We start from the raw sequence: 21,488 nt of genomic DNA on the forward strand, positions 1-21,488 counted from the left end.
CCCTATGTAGCTATGCAGTCTATGGTAAAATCCCTATGTGGTTATGCAGTCTATGGTAAAATCCCAATGTAAGCATACAGTCTATGGTAAAATCCCTATGTAGCTATGCAGTCTATGGTAAAATCCCTATGTGGCTATGCAGTCTATGGTAAAATCCCTATGTAACTATGCAGTCTATGGTAAAATCCCTATGTAGCTATGCAGTCTATGGTAAAATCCCTATGTGGTTATGCAGTCTATGGTAAAATCCCTATGTAAGCATACAGTCTATGGTAAAATCCCTATGTAACTATGCAGTCTATGGTAAAATCCCTATGTGGTTATGCAGTCTATGGTAAAAATCCCTATGTGGTTATGCAGTCTATGGTAAAATCCCTATGTAAGCATACAGTCTATGGTAAAATCCCTATGTAGCTATGCAGTCTATGGTAAAATCCCTATGTAGCTATGCAGTCTATGGTAAAATCCCTATGTAGCTATGCAGTCTATGGTAAAATACCTATGTAGCTATGCAGTCTATGGTAAAATCCCTATGTAACTATGCAGTCTATGGTAAAATCCCTATGTAGCTATGCAGTCTATGGTAAAATCCCTATGTAGCTATGCAGTCTATGGTAAAATACCTATGTAGCTATGCAGTCTATGGTAAAATCCCTATGTAGCTATGCAGTCTATGGTAAAATCCCTATGTAGCTATGCAGTCTATGGTAAAATCCCTATGTAAGCATACAGTCTATGGTAAAATACCTATGTAACTATGCAGTCTATGGTAAAATCCCTATGTAGCTATGCAGTCTATGGTAAAATCCCTATGTAACTATGCAGTCTATGGTAAAATCCCTATGTAGCTATGCAGTCTATGGTAAAATCCCTATGTGGTTATGCAGTCTATGGTAAAATCCCAATGTAAGCATACAGTCTATGGTAAAATCCCTATGTGGCTATGCAGTCTATGGTAAAATCCCTATGTAACTATGCAGTCTATGGTAAAATCCCTATGTAGCTATGCAGTCTATGGTAAAATCCCTATGTGGTTATGCAGTCTATGGTAAAATCCCTATGTAAGCATACAGTCTATGGTAAAATCCCTATGTAACTATGCAGTCTATGGTAAAATCCCTATGTAACAATGCAGTCTATGGTAAAATCCCTATGTAACTATACAGTCTATGGTAAAATCCCTATGTAACTATACAGTCTATGGTAAAATCCCTATGTAACTATGCAGTCTATGGTAAAATCCCTATGTAACAATGCAGTCTATGGTAAAATCCCTATGTAACTATACAGTCTATGGTAAAATCCCTATGTAAGTATACAGTCTATGGTAAAATCCCTATGTAAGCATACAGTCTATGGTAAAATCCCTATGTAGCTATGCAGTCTATGGTAAAATCCCTATGTAACAATGCAGTCTATGGTAAAATCCCTATGTAACTATACAGTCTATGGTAAAATCCCTATGTAACTATGCAGTCTATGGTAAAATCCCTATGTAACAATGCAGTCTATGGTAAAATCCCTATGTAACTATAAAGTCTATGTCACGGGATGGTTAGAGTCTATACTATAGGCAATGTGTAATATATATTTCATGTGGAATGTATTCTCTAACCTGTTGTAAACATCAGTGTGTAGTTGGCTGATTAGGGTCTAGTGTGTTAGCACATTGTATGCAAATACCTCTAACTAGTGAGGACCAGTGAGGACAATGGGTGGAGATAATCTGATCAGTGTCTCCAAGAAGATGTTGGACTGTGCATTGTTCAAAAGAGACAGGGAGTCTGCTCTCCTTGGTATAGGTGAGGGGGGAAGGATCTGTGACTCAGCCCTTCCCACCCGCAGATATAGGAAGTAACAGTTTAGTATATAGATGTAGCTGCAGTTAGTATGTGTTAGCCGGCCTGTGCACAGCTCTGCAGAGAGCCAGAATTTAGTTACAGGACCAAGGAACCAAAGTTATCATTGGATTGTGACTTCTGTGGACTTATTGTTATTACGGTTGATGTGACCGCCGCCGGCTACTAACTTTGTGGATTACAATAAATTGCTGTTGTCTCCCGACCTCTTGCGTCCCTGTTGATTCAAAAGACCATCCGGAGGAAGACGTATACCTTTGCTCCGTGACAACTGGTTGGCAGCGGTGGGATCAACAGAGGACAGCGAGATGGACTACAGCAGCCCAGCGATTAATGGAGCCACAACCTCAGAATACAGGAACTGGACTATGGCAAGTCTACAAGTAAGGGCCCGGGAACTAAACCTGAGTTACCAGGGAAGAACGAAAGATCAACTGATCGAGGCACTGGAGGAGATGACCCTGCAAAGCGACCATGAGGAGGGCTGCCCCCAGGAGACAGTAGAGATACGGGAGTGGCAGGTACAGACCCAAAAGAGCAGATGGGTTGTTTTGTATGAGGAGGAATTGGCAGTGCTGGGGCTAGGAGCAACTGCAGAGCAAAGGAGTAGAGCGTTACAGAGGGCTCAGGAAACGGAGAAGGAGGAACAGAGAATGGCGCATGAAAAGGAAAGAATGGCGCATGAAATGCGAATGGCTGAGATAACTATGAGGAATTATAATCAAACGTCGACCCCCAGCCCAACAGTGAGAGAACCACCATATGTCTCCCATAAACACTTCAAGACCTTTGATGAAGCGGCTGGGGATGTTGATGGATATTTTCAGGACTTCGAACACCAGTGCCGCCTGATGGAAGTCCCAGAGAAGGATTGGGTCCGGTATCTGGTGGGGCACCTACGAGATGGGGCTGCGGAAGCTCTCAGAGCCATGGACCCTAGTGATCAGCGGGACTATGAGGCCATTAAAAGAGCGGTGCAGAAGTATTATGCAGTCACTCCAGAGACCTACCGAGTTCAGTTCCGCTCTTTGTCTTACAATGGGGGAAGCTCCTTCCACATGTTCGCCCACAAGTTGAAGCAAGCATGCAAGCGCTGGCTAGAAGGAGAGGAGGCTGTCACAGTCGATAAGATCCTCCAAGTCATACTTAAGGAACAGTTCTTTTCCCAGTGCCCCGCTGAGATCCGTGAGTGGGTGCTGGAACGGAACCCAGCCACAGTTGAGCAAGCTGCTTCCCTTGCAGATGAGGGCCTGACCATCAAGCCGCAGTGGAAGAGGTTGTTTGCAGAGGAGCGGAAAACTACCACAGTCCGCCAGACACCCTTCATCCAGCCACCCACCTTTCGTGCCCGGCCTCAGGATTACAATTCCCCCTCTACCCCTGCCCCAGCCCATCGGCCTCCAGCTATGAACAACCCTGTCCCTAGACAACGACCTACTGGAAGAATGCTAGAGCGCAGATGTTTTGGGTGCGGGCGGCCTGGACATTTGCAAGCTAGTTGCCCTGTTAACATGGGGGCACGGGCCACCGTGGCATCCCGGCCTATTCACTACCTGGGAACCACTCCTAGGACAGAAAGTTTGGCCCCATTTCCAGATGACTCCATGAATGACCCATCTGTTCCACCTCCAGGGGTCTATGGGATTCAGCCTTCCACCACACATCCCGCAAACCTTCAGCGGAAGCACTTGCAGGAGGTCCTACTGGATGGCCGAACAGTTGTTGGATTCCGGGACTCGGGAGCTTTCCTAACGGTAGCGGACCCCCGAGTGGTTCGACCCGAGGCCCTAGAGGAGGGCCCTGGCATTTCTATCAAGTTGGCAGGAGGTACTCAAAGACGTATTCCTAAAGCTACCGTGGAACTCGACTATGGTTATGGACCAAAACGATGCACAATTGGTGTGATGAGCGGGCTGCCGGCCGATGTTCTGTTAGGCAACGATGTTGGAAATCTACAGTGCCACTTTGTGGGAGCAGTGACCCGAAGCCAAGCTCAGGGAGAAGCCAACATGGATCCACCGGATTTTCTGACAGATGCCAGCCCTTCAACCCTACAACTTTACCATTCAGTACCGCCGAGGGAACCAACACCAGAACACAGATGGGTTATCCCGGCAGGAGGACATATGAGCTATAGAGACTGATGTGCATTCCCCAATTTACCTGTGTAGGCCAATTGTGTCATGCACATGTTTTGAGAGGGGGAGGGGTTGTCACGGGATGGTTAGAGTCTATACTATAGGCAATGTGTAATATATATTTCATGTGGAATGTATTCTCTAACCTGTTGTAAACATCAGTGTGTAGTTGGCTGATTGGGGTCTAGTGTGTTAGCACATTGTATGCAAATACCTCTAACTAGTGAGGACCAGTGAGGACAATGGGTGGAGATAATCTGATCCGTGTCTCCAAGAAGATGTTGGACTGTGCATTGTTCAAAAGAGACAGGGAGTCTGCTCTCCTTGGTATAGGTGAGGGGGGAAGGATCTGTGGCTCAGCCCTTCCCACCCCCAGGTATAGGAAGTAACAGTTTAGTATATAGATGTAGCTGGAGTTAGTATGTGTTAGCCGGCCTGTGCACAGCTCTGCAGAGAGCCAGAATTTAGTTACAGGACCAAGGAACCAAAGTTATCATTGGATTGTGACTTCTGTGGACTTATTGTTATTACGGTTGATGTGACCGCCGCCGGCTACTAACTTTGTGGATTACAATAAATTGCTGTTGTCTCCCGACCTCTTGCGTCCCTGTTGATTCAAAAGACCATCCGGAGGAAGACGTATACCTTTGCTCCGTGACAGTCTATGGTAAAATCCCTATGTAAGCATACAGTCTATGGTAAAATCCCTATGTAACTATGCAATCTATGGTAAAATCCCTATGTAGCTATGCAGTCTATGGTAAAATCCCTATGTAGCTATGCAGTCTATGGTAAAATCCCTATGTAAGCATACAGTCTATGGTAAAATCCCTATGTAAGCATACAGTCTATGGTAAAATCCCTATGTAAGCATACAGTCTATGGTAAAATCCCTATGTAGCTATGCAGTCTATGGTAAAATCCCTATATGGCTATGCAGTCTATGCTAAAATCCCTACGTAAATATGCAGTCTATGGTAAAATCCCTATGTAGCTATGCAGTCTATGGTAAAATCCCTATGTAGCTATGCAGTCTATGGTAAAATCCCTATGTAGCTATGCAGTCTATGGTAAAATCCCTATGTAAGCATACAGTCTATGGCAGGGGTAGGGAACGTACGGCTCTCCAGCTGTTACAAAACTTCAACTCCCAGCATGCATACTTGCTCTGCTTTTCTTGTTACTCCCATGGATGTGAATGGAGCATGCTGGGAGTTGTAGTTTCACAGCAGCTGGAGAGCCGAAGGTTCCCTACCCCTGGTCTATGGTAAAATCCCTATGTAACTATGCAGTCTATGGTAAAATCCCTATGTAAGCATACAGTCTATGGTAAAATCCCTATGTAGCTATGCAGTCTATGGTAAAATCCCTATGTAACTATGCAGTCTATGGTAAAATCCCTATGTAACTATGCAGTCTATGGTAAAATCCCTATGTGGCTATGCAGTCTATGGTAAAATCCCTATGTAAGCATACAGTCTATGGTAAAATCCCTATGTAGCTATGCAGTCTATGGTAAAATCCCTATGTAACTATGCAATCTATGGTAAAATCCCTATGTAGCTATGCAGTCTATGGTAAAATCCCTATATCGCTATGCAGTCTATGGTAAAATCCCTATGTAGCTATGCAGTCTATGGTAAAATCCCTATGTAACTATGCAGTCTATGGTAAAATCCCTATGTAACTATGCAGTCTATGGTAAAATCCCTATGTGGCTATGCAGTCTATGGTAAAATCCCTATGTAAGCATACAGTCTATGGTAAAATCCCTATGTAGCTATGCAGTCTATGGTAAAATCCCTATGTAACTATGCAATCTATGGTAAAATCCCTATGTAGCTATGCAGTCTATGGTAAAATCCCTATATCGCTATGCAGTCTATGGTAAAATCCCTATGTAGCTATGCAGTCTATGGTAAAATCCCTATGTAACTATGCAGTCTATGGTAAAATCCCTATGTAACTATGCAGTCTATGGTAAAATCCCTATGTGGCTATGCAGTCTATGGTAAAATCCCTATGTAAGCATACAGTCTATGGTAAAATCCCTATGTAGCTATGCAGTCTATGGTAAAATCCCTATGTAACTATGCAATCTATGGTAAAATCCCTATGTAGCTATGCAGTCTATGGTAAAATCCCTATATCGCTATGCAGTCTATGGTAAAATCCCTATGTAGCTATGCAGTCTATGGTAAAATCCCTATGTAGCTATGCAGTCTATGGTAAAATCCCTATGTAGCTATGCAGTCTATGGTAAAATCCCTATGTAAGCATACAGTCTATGGTAAAATCCCTATGTAGCTATGCAGTCTATGGTAAAATCCCTATGTAGCTATGCAGTCTATGGTAAAATCCCTATGTAGCTATGCAGTCTATGGTAAAATACCTATGTAGCTATGCAGTCTATGGTAAAATCCCTATGTAGCTATGCAGTCTATGGTAAAATCCCTATGTAGCTATGCAGTCTATGGTAAAATCCCTATGTGGCTATGCAGTCTATGGTAAAATCCCTATGTAGCTATGCAGTCTATGGTAAAATCCCTATGTAGCTATGCAGTCTATGGTAAAATCCCTATGTAAGCATACAGTCTATGGTAAAATCCCTATGTAACTATGCAGTCTATGGTAAAATCCCTATGTAGCTGTGCAGTCTATGGTAAAATCCCTATGTAACTATGCAGTCTATGGTAAAATCCCTATGTAGCTATGCAGTCTATGGTAAAATCCCTATGTGGTTATGCAGTCTATGGTAAAATCCCAATGTAAGCATACAGTCTATGGTAAAATCCCTATGTAGCTATGCAGTCTATGGTAAAATCCCTATGTGGCTATGCAGTCTATGGTAAAATCCCTATGTAACTATGCAGTCTATGGTAAAATCCCTATGTAGCTATGCAGTCTATGGTAAAATCCCTATGTGGTTATGCAGTCTATGGTAAAATCCCTATGTAAGCATACAGTCTATGGTAAAATCCCTATGTAACTATGCAGTCTATGGTAAAATCCCTATGTGGTTATGCAGTCTATGGTAAAAATCCCTATGTGGTTATGCAGTCTATGGTAAAAATCCCTATGTAGCTATGCAGTCTATGGTAAAATCCCTATGTAACAATGCAGTCTATGGTAAAATCCCTATGTAACTATACAGTCTATGGTAAAATCCCTATGTAACTATGCAGTCTATGGTAAAATCCCTATGTAACAATGCAGTCTATGGTAAAATCCCTATGTAACTATAAAGTCTATGGTAAAATCCCTATGTAAGCATACAGTCTATGGTAAAATCCCTATGTAAGCATACAGTCTATGGTAAAATCCCTATGTAACTATGCAATCTATGGTAAAATCCCTATGTAGCTATGCAGTCTATGGTAAAATCCCTATGTAGCTATGCAGTCTATGGTAAAATTCCTATGTAAGCATACAGTCTATGGTAAAATCCCTATGTAAGCATACAGTCTATGGTAAAATCCCTATGTAGCTATGCAGTCTATGGTAAAATCCCTATATGTCTATGCAGTCTATGCTAAAATCCCTACGTAAATATGCAGTCTATGGTAAAATCCCTATGTAGCTATGCAGTCTATGGTAAAATCCCTATGTAGCTATGCAGTCTATGGTAAAATCCCTATGTAGCTATGCAGTCTATGGTAAAATCCCTATGTAAGCATACAGTCTATGGCAGGGGTAGGGAACGTACGGCTCTCCAGCTGTTACAAAACTTCAACTCCCAGCATGCATACTTGCTCTGCTTTTCTTGTTACTCCCATGGATGTGAATGGAGCATGCTGGGAGTTGTAGTTTCACAGCAGCTGGAGAGCCGAAGGTTCCCTACCCCTAGTCTATGGTAAAATCCCTATGTAACTATGCAGTCTATGGTAAAATCCCTATGTAAGCATACAGTCTATGGTAAAATCCCTATGTAGCTATGCAGTCTATGGTAAAATCCCTATGTAACTATGCAGTCTATGGTAAAATCCCTATGTAACTATGCAGTCTATGGTAAAATCCCTATGTGGCTATGCAGTCTATGGTAAAATCCCTATGTGGCTATGCAGTCTATGGTAAAATCCCTATGTAAGCATACAGTCTATGGTAAAATCCCTATGTAGCTATGCAGTCTATGGTAAAATCCCTATGTAACTATGCAGTCTATGGTAAAATCCCTATGTAAGCATACAGTCTATGGTAAAATCCCTATGTAGCTATGCAGTCTATAGTAAAATCCCTATGTAGCTATGCAGTCTATGGTAAAATCCCTATGTGGTTATGCAGTCTATGGTAAAATCCCTATGTAAGCATACAGTCTATGGTAAAATCCCTATGTAGCTATGCAGTCTATGGTAAAATCCCTATGTAACTATGCAGTCTATGGTAAAATCCCTATGTAGCTATGCAGTCTATGGTAAAATCCCTATGTAGCTATGCAGTCTATGGTAAAATCCCTATGTGGCTATGCAGTCTATGGTAAAATCCCTATGTAGCTATGCAGTCTATGGTAAAATCCCTATGTAGCTATGCAGTCTATGGTAAAATCCCTATGTAGCTATGCAGTCTATGGTAAAATCCCTATGTAGCTATGCAGTCTATGGTAAAATCCCTATGTAACTATGCAGTCTATTATAAAATCCCTATGTAACTATGCAGTCTATGGTAAAATTCCTATGTGGCTATGCAGTCTATGGTAAAATCCCTATGTGGCTATGCAGTCTATGGTAAAATCCCTATGTGGCTATGCAGTCTATGGTAAAATCCCTATGTAACTATGCAGTCTATGGTAAAATCCCTATGTAGCTATGCAGTCTATGGTAAAATCCCTATGTAACTATGCAGTCTATGGTAAAATCCCTATGTAACTATGCAGTCTATGGTAAAATCCCTATGTAGCTATGCAGTCTATGGTAAAATCCCTATGTAACTATGCAGTCTATGGTAAAATCCCTATGTGGCTATGCAGTCTATGGTAAAATCCCTACGTAACTATGCAGTCTATGGTAAAATCCCTATGTAGCTATGCAGTCTATGGTAAAATCCCTATGTAGCTATGCAGTCTATGGTAAAATCCCTATGTGGTTATGCAGTCTATGGTAAAATCCCTATGTAAGCATACAGTCTATGGTAAAATCCCTATGTAGCTATGCAGTCTATGGTAAAATCCCTATGTGGCTATGCAGTCTATGGTAAAATCCCTATGTAACTATGCAGTCTATGGTAAAATCCCTATGTAGCTATGCAGTCTATGGTAAAATCCCTATGTAGCTATGCAGTCTATGGTAAAATCCCTATGTGGCTATGCAGTCTATGGTAAAATCCCTATGTAGCTATGCAGTCTATGGTAAAATCCCTATGTAGCTATGCAGTCTATGGTAAAATCCCTATGTAAGCATACAGTCTATGGTAAAATCCCTATGTAACTATGCAGTCTATGGTAAAATCCCTATGTAGCTGTGCAGTCTATGGTAAAATCCCTATGTAACTATGCAGTCTATGGTAAAATCCCTATGTAGCTATGCAGTCTATGGTAAAATCCCTATGTGGTTATGCAGTCTATGGTAAAATCCCAATGTAAGCATACAGTCTATGGTAAAATCCCTATGTAGCTATGCAGTCTATGGTAAAATCCCTATGTGGCTATGCAGTCTATGGTAAAATCCCTATGTAACTATGCAGTCTATGGTAAAATCCCTATGTAGCTATGCAGTCTATGGTAAAATCCCTATGTGGTTATGCAGTCTATGGTAAAATCCCTATGTAAGCATACAGTCTATGGTAAAATCCCTATGTAACTATGCAGTCTATGGTAAAATCCCTATGTGGTTATGCAGTCTATGGTAAAAATCCCTATGTGGTTATGCAGTCTATGGTAAAAATCCCTATGTAGCTATGCAGTCTATGGTAAAATCCCTATGTAACAATGCAGTCTATGGTAAAATCCCTATGTAACTATACAGTCTATGGTAAAATCCCTATGTAACTATGCAGTCTATGGTAAAATCCCTATGTAACAATGCAGTCTATGGTAAAATCCCTATGTAACTATAAAGTCTATGGTAAAATCCCTATGTAAGCATACAGTCTATGGTAAAATCCCTATGTAAGCATACAGTCTATGGTAAAATCCCTATGTAACTATGCAATCTATGGTAAAATCCCTATGTAGCTATGCAGTCTATGGTAAAATCCCTATGTAGCTATGCAGTCTATGGTAAAATTCCTATGTAAGCATACAGTCTATGGTAAAATCCCTATGTAAGCATACAGTCTATGGTAAAATCCCTATGTAGCTATGCAGTCTATGGTAAAATCCCTATATGTCTATGCAGTCTATGCTAAAATCCCTACGTAAATATGCAGTCTATGGTAAAATCCCTATGTAGCTATGCAGTCTATGGTAAAATCCCTATGTAGCTATGCAGTCTATGGTAAAATCCCTATGTAGCTATGCAGTCTATGGTAAAATCCCTATGTAAGCATACAGTCTATGGCAGGGGTAGGGAACGTACGGCTCTCCAGCTGTTACAAAACTTCAACTCCCAGCATGCATACTTGCTCTGCTTTTCTTGTTACTCCCATGGATGTGAATGGAGCATGCTGGGAGTTGTAGTTTCACAGCAGCTGGAGAGCCGAAGGTTCCCTACCCCTAGTCTATGGTAAAATCCCTATGTAACTATGCAGTCTATGGTAAAATCCCTATGTAAGCATACAGTCTATGGTAAAATCCCTATGTAGCTATGCAGTCTATGGTAAAATCCCTATGTAACTATGCAGTCTATGGTAAAATCCCTATGTAACTATGCAGTCTATGGTAAAATCCCTATGTGGCTATGCAGTCTATGGTAAAATCCCTATGTGGCTATGCAGTCTATGGTAAAATCCCTATGTAAGCATACAGTCTATGGTAAAATCCCTATGTAGCTATGCAGTCTATGGTAAAATCCCTATGTAACTATGCAGTCTATGGTAAAATCCCTATGTAAGCATACAGTCTATGGTAAAATCCCTATGTAGCTATGCAGTCTATAGTAAAATCCCTATGTAGCTATGCAGTCTATGGTAAAATCCCTATGTGGTTATGCAGTCTATGGTAAAATCCCTATGTAAGCATACAGTCTATGGTAAAATCCCTATGTAGCTATGCAGTCTATGGTAAAATCCCTATGTAACTATGCAGTCTATGGTAAAATCCCTATGTAGCTATGCAGTCTATGGTAAAATCCCTATGTAGCTATGCAGTCTATGGTAAAATCCCTATGTGGCTATGCAGTCTATGGTAAAATCCCTATGTAGCTATGCAGTCTATGGTAAAATCCCTATGTAGCTATGCAGTCTATGGTAAAATCCCTATGTAGCTATGCAGTCTATGGTAAAATCCCTATGTAGCTATGCAGTCTATGGTAAAATCCCTATGTAACTATGCAGTCTATTATAAAATCCCTATGTAACTATGCAGTCTATGGTAAAATTCCTATGTGGCTATGCAGTCTATGGTAAAATCCCTATGTGGCTATGCAGTCTATGGTAAAATCCCTATGTGGCTATGCAGTCTATGGTAAAATCCCTATGTAACTATGCAGTCTATGGTAAAATCCCTATGTAGCTATGCAGTCTATGGTAAAATCCCTATGTAACTATGCAGTCTATGGTAAAATCCCTATGTAACTATGCAGTCTATGGTAAAATCCCTATGTAGCTATGCAGTCTATGGTAAAATCCCTATGTAACTATGCAGTCTATGGTAAAATCCCTATGTGGCTATGCAGTCTATGGTAAAATCCCTACGTAACTATGCAGTCTATGGTAAAATCCCTATGTAGCTATGCAGTCTATGGTAAAATCCCTATGTAGCTATGCAGTCTATGGTAAAATCCCTATGTGGTTATGCAGTCTATGGTAAAATCCCTATGTAAGCATACAGTCTATGGTAAAATCCCTATGTAGCTATGCAGTCTATGGTAAAATCCCTATGTGGCTATGCAGTCTATGGTAAAATCCCTATGTAACTATGCAGTCTATGGTAAAATCCCTATGTAGCTATGCAGTCTATGGTAAAATCCCTATGTAGCTATGCAGTCTATGGTAAAATCCCTATGTGGCTATGCAGTCTATGGTAAAATCCCTATGTAGCTATGCAGTCTATGGTAAAATCCCTATGTGGCTATGCAGTCTATGGTAAAATCCCTATGTAGCTATGCAGTCTATGGTAAAATCCCTATGTGGCTATGCAGTCTATGGTAAAATCCCTATGTGGCTATGCAGTCTATGGTAAAATCCCTATGTAGCTATGCAGTCTATGGTAAAATCCCTATGTGGCTATGCAGTCTATGGTAAAATCCCTATGTAGCTATGCAGTCTATGGTAAAATCCCTATGTGGCTATGCAGTCTATGGTAAAATCCCTATGTAACTATGCAGTCTATGGTAAAATCCCTATGTAGCTATGCAGTCTATGCCAAATATATAACTATTAAAGCCCCCCACAGATAAGCCTTCGGGTGGCTCCTAGCATAAGAGAACATTTCCCTTTCGGAGAGCCATTCCATTACTCAACATAAATATAAAAGTGAAATGTTTTCACCCAGTTTGGACTATGGCACCTGAGTGGTAAATGCTCATCCTGATCAGAGACACCTCTGATCATGGGCAATGCCGCCAAGCCCCTGCTATGTACAACAGCAGAGACCCCGCAGCTATGGTGCCCACTCCGAGCAGTCGCCATTATGTACCGCACATGTCACACAGCCTCAGTCAGTGACTCCGGCCTTGCTGCTTTGTCTACTGGAGTCTCAAGCAGTGTGAAATCCTTTCCTCGTCATGTGATAGCCTTTCAACAATTTTTGCATAAATCCATAGTAGCGGTGAGCAGAGGATACTTGGTGATGTATCTAATCTCATGATGTATCTAATCTGGTTAATCTGCCTCTTTCTTCACTTATCCTGCTCTTTTCCTGCTTCTTTCCACCACAGCCTGACATTCACTCTGATCTCTGCTGAATGTGTCTTGCTAAAGCAAAATGGACTGGACTTACAGAGGTCTCAGATTACAAAGAAGTCAATGGAAAGCTGAGTGAGAGAGGAGAGACAGATCATTCATCTAAGCACCTTCTTCCCACCTGACCCGGTCCTTGCTCCTGTGTCGTGTCCTGTAGGATCCCGCTGCAGCTTCTCAGGGTGAGTCAGAGCGCAGATTCTCCTCTACTCTCTGTGCGCAGTGTATGGCAGACATCAGTCAGTCTCAGAGACAGGCGGACACATTTATGGAGAGAGGGCTTGTATACACAATGTTCTGACATGTGACAAATATTAGGACCTTTTTACCCCCTGATTTTTACTAATGAATGAGGTCCTATAAGGGGTGTCCCTGCTCGCGTCCTCGCACTTTATGCCCCATTGTAAGAAGGTTCACAAGATAAGATAATCCTTTAATACTCCCACCATGCTTTATACTGCAGCGCTGCTTCTCCTGATTTGTTGCTGGTTGTCAGGTGACTGTCATACAAGGACCTGTAAACCCGCACAAATAATCGTACAAATATCAGGCGCAAACAGTCAGAGACGGCCGGAAGCGAGGAGAGAAGACACAAGTGACGCCTGCGATTGTCTCTAATGGTGGTGGAGATTGTGACCGATCACATGATTGTCAGGGAGCTGAAGATATGAGGAAGGGGCCAGACCCAGAGACCCCTCATCCTAAGCACTGCCTTGTCGTAATACGGAACATCCACATAGAGCGCGCCGCACCCACCTAGGCATTGAGGTGTACGATCAGCGCAGGTAACACTACGTATCGGCTCTGGGCAATGAATCATAAGGGGTCCTCCATAGACTGCATTAGCCCCACCTTGGGTCTCCACCCCAGGACCCCTGAATACGAGAGGTGGCACCCGAATAGCTGAGCCTTAGGGTGCAGCATCAAATATTAACCCCCCATCTCTACCCTAGACCAGCAGGGAATATATCATCTATCCATCAATCCTAGCCTGCGCCAAGCATAAGGACATTGCCCGGGACCACCAGGAAAAAAAATACACGAGACCACCAAGGAAGGGGACATTGCCCGGGACCACCAGGGAATAAAATACACGAGACCACCAAGGAAGGGGACATTGCCCGGGACCACCAGGGAATAAAGTACACGAGACCACCAAGGAAGGGGACATTGCCCGGGACCACCAGGGAATAAAATACACGAGACCACCAAGGAAGGGGACATTGCCCGGGACCACCAGGGAATAAAATACACGAGACCACCAAGGAAGGGGACATTGCCCGGGACCACCAGGGAATAAAATACACGAGACCACCAAGGAAGAGGACATTGCCATGGACCACCAGGGAATAAAATACACGAGACCACCAAGGAAGGGGACATTGCCATGGACCACCAGGGAATAAAATACACGAGACCACCAAGGAAGGGGACATTGCCCGGGACCACCTGGGAATAAAATACACGAGACCACCAAGGAAGGGGACATTGCCCGGGACCACCAGGGAATAAAATACACGAGACCACCAAGGAAGAGGACATTGCCATGGACCACCAGGGAATAAAATACACGAGACTACCATGGAAGGGGACATTGCCCGGGACCACCTGGGAATAAAATACACGAGACTACCAAGGAAGGGGACATTGCCCAGGACCACCTAGGAATAAAATACACGAGACTACCAAGGAAGGGGACATTGCCCGGGACCACCAGGGAATAAAATACACGAGACTACCAAGGAAGAGGACATTGCCCGGGACCACCAGGGAATAAAATACACGAGACTACCAAGGAAGGGGACATTGCCCGGGACCACCTGGGAATAAAATACACGAGACCACCAAGGAAGGGGACATTGCCCTGGACCACCAGGGAATAAAATACACGAGACTACCAAGGAAGGGGACATTGCCCGGGACCACCAGGGAATAAAATACACGAGACCACCAAGGAAGGGGACATTGCCCGGGACCACCAGGGAATAAAATACACGAGACCACCAAGGAAGAGGACATTGCCATGGACCACCAGGGAATAAAATACACGAGACTACCAAGGAAGGGGACATTGCCATGGACCACCAGGGAATAAAATACACGAGACCACCAAGGAAGGGGACATTGCCCGGGACCACCAGGGAATAAAATACACGAGACCACCAAGGAAGGGGACATTGCCCGGGACCACCAGGGAATAAAATACACGAGACCACCAAGGAAGGGGACATTGCCCGGGACCACCAGGGAATAAAATACACGAGACCACCAAGGAAGGGGACATTGCCCGGGACCACCTGGGAATAAAATACACGAGACCACCAAGGAAGGGGACATTGCCCGGGACCACCAGGGAATAAAATACACGAGACCACCAAGGAAGAGGACATTGCCATGGACCACCAGGGAATAAAATACACGAGACTACCAAGGAAGGGGACATTGCCCGGGACCACCTGGGAATAAAATACACGAGACTACCAAGGAAGGGGACATTGCCCGGGACCACCAGGGAATAAAATACACGAGACCACCAAGGAAGGGGACATTGCCCGGGACCACCAGGGAATAAAATACACGAGACCACCAAGGAAGGGGACATTGCCCGGGACCACCAGGGAATAAAATACACGAGACCACCAAGGAAGGGGACATTGCCCAGGACCACCAGGGAATAAAATACACAAGACCACCAAGGAAGGGGACATTGCCCTGGACCACCAGGGAATAAAATACACGAGACTACCAAGGAAGGGGACATTGCCCGGGACCACCAGGGAATAAAATACACGAGACCACCAAGGAAGGGGACATTGCCCTGGACCACCAGGGAATAAAATACACGAGACTACCAAGGAAGGGGACATTGCCCGGGACCACCAGGGAATAAAATACACGAGACCACCAAGGAAGGGGACATTGCCCGGGACCACCAGGGAATAAAATACACGAGACCACCAAGGAAGGGGACATTGCCATGGACCACCTAGGAATAAAATACACGAGACCACCAAGGAAGGGGACATTGCCCTGGACCACCAGGGAATAAAATACACGAGACTACCAAGGAAGGGGACATTGCCCGGGACCACCAGGGAATAAAATACACGAGACCACCAAGGAAGGGGACATTGCCCGGGACCACCAGGGAATAAAATACACGAGACTACCAAGGAAGGGGACATTGCCCGGGACCACCAGGGAATAAAATACACGAGACCACCAAGGAAGGGGACATTGCCCGGGACCACCAGGGAATAAAATACACGAGACCACCAAGGAAGAGGACATTGCCCAGGACCACCTAGGAATAAAATACACGAGACTACCAAGGAAGGGGACATTGCCCGGGACCACCAGGGAATAAAATACACGAGACCACCAAGGAAGAGGACATTGCCATGGACCACCAGGGAATAAAATACACGAGACCACCAAGGAAGAGGACATTGCCCGGGACCACCAGGGAATAAAATACACGAGACCACCAAGGAAGGGGACATTGCCCTGGACCACCAGGGAATAAAATACACGAGACTACCAAGGAAGAGGACATTGCCCGGGACCACCAGGGAATAAAATACACGAGACCACCAAGGAAGGGGACATTGCCCTGGACCACCAGGGAATAAAATACACGAGACCACCAAGGAAGGGGACATTGCCCGGGACCACCAGGGAATAAAATACACGAGACCACCAAGGAAGAGGACATTGCCCAGGACCACCTAGGAATAAAATACACGAGACTACCAAGGAAGGGGACATTGCCCGGGACCACCAGGGAATAAAATACACGAGACCACCAAGGAAGAGGACATTGCCATGGACCACCAGGGAATAAAATACACGAGACCACCAAGGAAGGGGACATTGCCCGGGACCACCAGGGAATAAAATACTAACCCCTCTTCTACACAGCAGAGCAGGTACATCTGAATTATACAGCAGATAGGGGGGCCATGCTTATAGTACGGTATTATAGTGAGACTATAGATGGGAGAATGCAGAGGAGGCGTCAGGCAGATGACTATGTCGCACTTTCCATAACTTCATGTCATCGAGCTGCTGCACCCGAAAGCTACATTATAGTCAGTGAAGTGATTGTGTCAGAACATTCCATCATAAGTGTTACTAGAGCGGAAGGGCGGCCTGACCATGGGGAGGAGCGGGGGACGGCCTGACCATGGGGAGGAGCGGGGGACGGCCTGACCATGAGGAGCAGCAGAGGGCGGCCTGACCATGGGGAGTAGCAGAGGGAGGCCTGACCATAGGGAGCAGCAGAGGGCGGCCTGACCATGGGGAGCAGCAGAGTGGCCTGACCATGGGGAGTAGCAGAGGACGGCCTGACCATGGGGAGTAGCAGAGGACGGCCTGACCATGGGGAGCAGCAGAGGGCGGCCTGACCATGGGGAGGAGCGGGGGACGGCCTGACCATGGGGAGCAGCAGAGGGCGGCCTGACCATGAGGAGCAGCAGAGGGCGGCCTGACCATGGGGAGTAGCAGAGGGAGGCCTGACCATAGGGAGCAGCAGAGGACGGCCTGACCATGGGGAGCAGCAGAGCGGCCTGACCATGGGGAGCAGCAGAGGACGGCCTGACCATGGGGAGCAGCAGAGGGCGGCCTGACCATGGGGAGCAGCAGAGGACGGACTGACCATGGGGAGCAGCAGAGGGCGGCCTGACCATGAGGAGGAGCAGGGGACGGACTGACCATGGGGAGCAGCAGAGGGAGGCCTGACCATGAGGAGGAGCAGGGGACGGACTGACCATGGGGAGCAGCAGAGGGAGGCCTGACCATGGGGAGTAGCAGAGGGAGGCCTGACCATGGGGAGAAGAGGAGAGCGGCCTGACCATGGGGAGCAGCAGAGGGCGGCCTGACCATGGGGAGTAGCAGAGGGAGGCCTGACCATGGGGAGCAGCAGAGGGCGGCCTGACCATGGGGAGAAGAGGAGAGCGGCCTGACCATGGGGAGAAGAGGAGAGCGGCCTGACCATGAGGAGGAGCAGGTGACGGCCTGACCATGGGGAGCAGCAGAGGGCGGCCTGACCATGGGGAGAAGAGGAGAGCGGTCTGACCATGGGTAGCAGCAGAGGGCAGCCTGACCATGGGGAGAAGAGGAGAGCGGCCTGACCATGAGGAGGAGCAGAGGACGGCCTGACCATGGGTAGCAGCAGAGGGAGGCCTGACCATGGGGAGTAGCAGAGGGCGGCCTGACCATGAGGAGGAGCAGAGGGCGGTCTGACCATGGGGAGAAGAGGAGAGCGGCCTGACCATGGGTAGCAGCAGAGGGCGGCCTGACCATGGGGAGAAGAGGAGAGCGGCCTGACCATGAGGAGGAGCAGAGGACGGCCTGACCATGGGTAGCAGCAGAGGGAGGCCTGACCATGGGGAGTAGCAGAGGGCGGCCTGACCATGAGGAGGAGCAGAGGGCGGCCTGACCATGGGGAGCAGCAGAGGGCGGCCTGACCATGGGGAGCAGCAGAGGGAGGCCTGACCATGGGGAGAAGAGGAGAGCGGCCTGACCATGGGGAGCAGCAGAGGGAGGCCTGACCATGGGGAGCAGCAGAGGGCGGCCTGACCATGGGGAGCAGTAGAGGGCGGCCTGACCATGGGGAGAAGAGGAGAGCGGCCTGACCATGGGGAGCAGCAGAGGGAGGCCTGACCATGGGGAGCAGCAGAGGGCGGCCTGACCATGGGGAGAAGAGGAGAGCGGCCTGACCATGGGGAGCAGCAGAGCCAGTAAATAATACCACCATACAGTGCTCAGCCAGTAAATAATACCACCATACAGTGCTCAGTCAGTAAATAATACCACCATACAGTGCTCAGTCAGTAAATAATACCACCATACAGTGCTCAGTCAGTAAATAATACCACCATACAGTGCTCAGTCAGTAAATAATACCACCATACAGAGCTTAAACAACACCATCACAGTCAAATAGCCTAACCCTGTGAATTCTGATACATCAGAGATTTGTGCACTTGTAGACGTGTAGATAATAGCGGCTGTGTATCAGGTATAAAGTACCCGAGACGAGAGAGAGGCGAGAGAGAGACGAGATAGACGACAGAGAGAGATGAGAGAGAGAGAGAGATGAGAGAGAGAGAGACGACAGAGAGACGACAGAGAGAGAGACGAGAGAGAGAGATGAGAGAAAGACGAGAGAGAGTCGAGAGAGGCGACAGAGAGAGAGACGAGAGAGACGATAGAGAGAGATGATAGAGAGAGACAAGAGAGAGATAGACGAGAGAGAGAGACGAGAGAGAGAGACGAGAGAGAGAGACGAGAGAGAGAGACGACAGAGAGACGAGAGAGACGAGAGAGAGACGAGAGAGAGAGACGATAGAGAGACGAGAGAGAGACGAGAGTGAGAGAGACGAGAGAGAGAGACGAGAGAGAGAGAGAGACGAGAGAGAGAGAAACGACAGAGAGATGAGAGAGAGAGACGAGAGAGAGAGACGAGAGAGAGAGAGACGAGAAAGAGAGAGACGAAAGAGAGAGAGACGAGAGAGAGAGACGAGACAGAGAGACGAGAGTGAGAGAGACGAGAGAGAGACGAGAGAGATGAGAGAGACGACAGAGAGATGAGAGAGACGACAGAGAGACCAGAGAGACGACAGAGAGACGAGAGAGAGACGACAGAGTGATGAGAGCGATGAGAGAGATGATCGGGGTCCCCAGCACTGATAGAGGCCCAGCAGGGTGTAGGTAGAAGGGCCACATAGAGAGCCGTCCCTTTAAGAGAGCACACAGCCAGGATGCTGAGCCGCGATGAATTCAGATTTTGCAGGCAGGTCACATCTCTGGGGTGGGGGGTTAAGGGGGGTTCATGGTTTCCACATCTCACCCCGATAATCTATGAAGGGAGTGACTGAGACCCCAGTAGTGTCAGCTGAGCCTCGGGCCCCTGTATGTGCTGTATGAGGGGGCCCCCCGGTAGTCACTCACCCAGTATTTGGCCACTGGCCAGGCCGGCCGTCACACACAGCAGGGTCAGGTAAGGCAGAGTTTTCTTATCCATCGTCTTCCTGATCTGACTGGATGTGAGAAGCGTCTTCAAGACATCGCCCAGCGCCGAGGAGATCCCCTGAGAGCAACCTCCTTAATGTCACAGCCCATCCCCCGCACACACCTGCGGCCCTACAAGGTGCCATCTCATGTACTGCAAAGACAGGTGAGACAGGGAGCTCCGGGGCCCCAAATAACTGACAGGGCCCCAAATAACTAACAGGACCCCAAATCACCAACAGGGGCCCAAATCACCAACAGGGCCCCAAATAACTAACAGGGCCCCAAATAACTAACAGGGCCCCAAATAACTAACAGGGCCCCAAATCACCAACAGGGCCCCAAATAACTAACAGAGCCCCAAATAACTAACAGGGCCCCAAATCACCAACAGTGCCCCAAATAACTAACAGGGCCCCAAATCACCAACAGGGCCCCAAATCACCAACAGGGCCCCAAATAACTAACAGGGCCCCAAATCACCAACAGGGCCCCAAATCACCAACAGGGCCCCAAATAACTAACAGGGCCCCAAATAACTAACAGGGCCCCAAATAACTAACAGGGCCCCAAATAACTAACAGGGCCCCAAATCACCAACAGGGCCCCAAATAACTAACAGAGCCCCAAATAACTAACAGGGCCCCAAATCACCAACAGGGCCCCAAATCACCAACAGGGCCCCAAATAACTAACAGGGCCCCAAATAACTAACAGGACCTCAAATCACCAACAGGGCCCCAAATCACCAACAGGGCCCCAAATAACTAACAGGGCCCCAAATAACTAACAGGGCCCCAAATAACTAACAGGGCCCCAAATCACCAACAGGGCCCCAAATCACCAACAGGGCCCCAAATCACCAACAGGGCCCCAAATAACTAACAGGGCCCCAAATCACCAACAGGACCCCAAATCACCAACAGTGCCCCAAATAACTAACAGTGCCCCAAATCACCAACAGGGCCCCAAATCACCAACAGGGCCCCAAATCCCTAACAGGACCCCAAATCCCTAACAGGACCCCAAATCACCAACAGGACCCCAAATCACCAACAGTGCCCCAAATCACTAACAGGGCCCCAAATCACCAACAGGACCCCAAATAACTAACAGTGCCCTAAATCACCAACAGGGCCCCAAATCACCAACAGGGCCCCAAATAACTAACAGTGCCCTAAATCACCCACAGGGCCCCAAATAACTAACAGGGCCCTAAATCACCAACAGTGCCCTAAATCCCTATCAGGATCCCAAATCACCAACAGGGCCCCAAATAACTAACAGGGCCCCAAATCCCTATCAGGACCCCAAATCACCAACAGGGCCCCAAATCACCAACAGGACCCCAAATAACTAACAGGGCCCCAAATAACTAACAGGGCCCCAAATCACCAACAGGGCCCCAAATAACTAACAGGGCCCCAAATCACCAACAGGGCCCCAAATAACTAACAGGACCCCAAATAACTAACAGGGCCCCAAA

At 46.5% G+C, this 21,488-nt stretch overlaps 1 protein-coding gene across 1 annotated transcript in view; it reads right to left on the bottom strand.

The window, feature by feature from the left end:
- LOC142186662 (uromodulin-like 1) overlaps positions 1 to 20,023 on the bottom strand; it is a gene marked incomplete at its 3' end in the record, with an annotated part of 58,306 nt that extends 38,283 nt beyond the window's left edge. Inside the window, exon 1 of the mRNA XM_075261329.1 lies at positions 19,943 to 20,023. Within this exon, the coding sequence (XP_075117430.1) occupies positions 19,943 to 20,015 (73 nt within the window). The remainder of the gene's footprint in view (positions 1 to 19,942) is intronic.
- Positions 20,024 to 21,488: the final 1,465 nt, after the last annotated feature.

The sequence above is a fragment of the Leptodactylus fuscus genome, unplaced genomic scaffold (genome assembly GCF_031893055.1).
Source record: "Leptodactylus fuscus isolate aLepFus1 unplaced genomic scaffold, aLepFus1.hap2 HAP2_SCAFFOLD_112, whole genome shotgun sequence".
Taxonomy (NCBI): Eukaryota; Metazoa; Chordata; class Amphibia; order Anura; family Leptodactylidae; genus Leptodactylus; species Leptodactylus fuscus.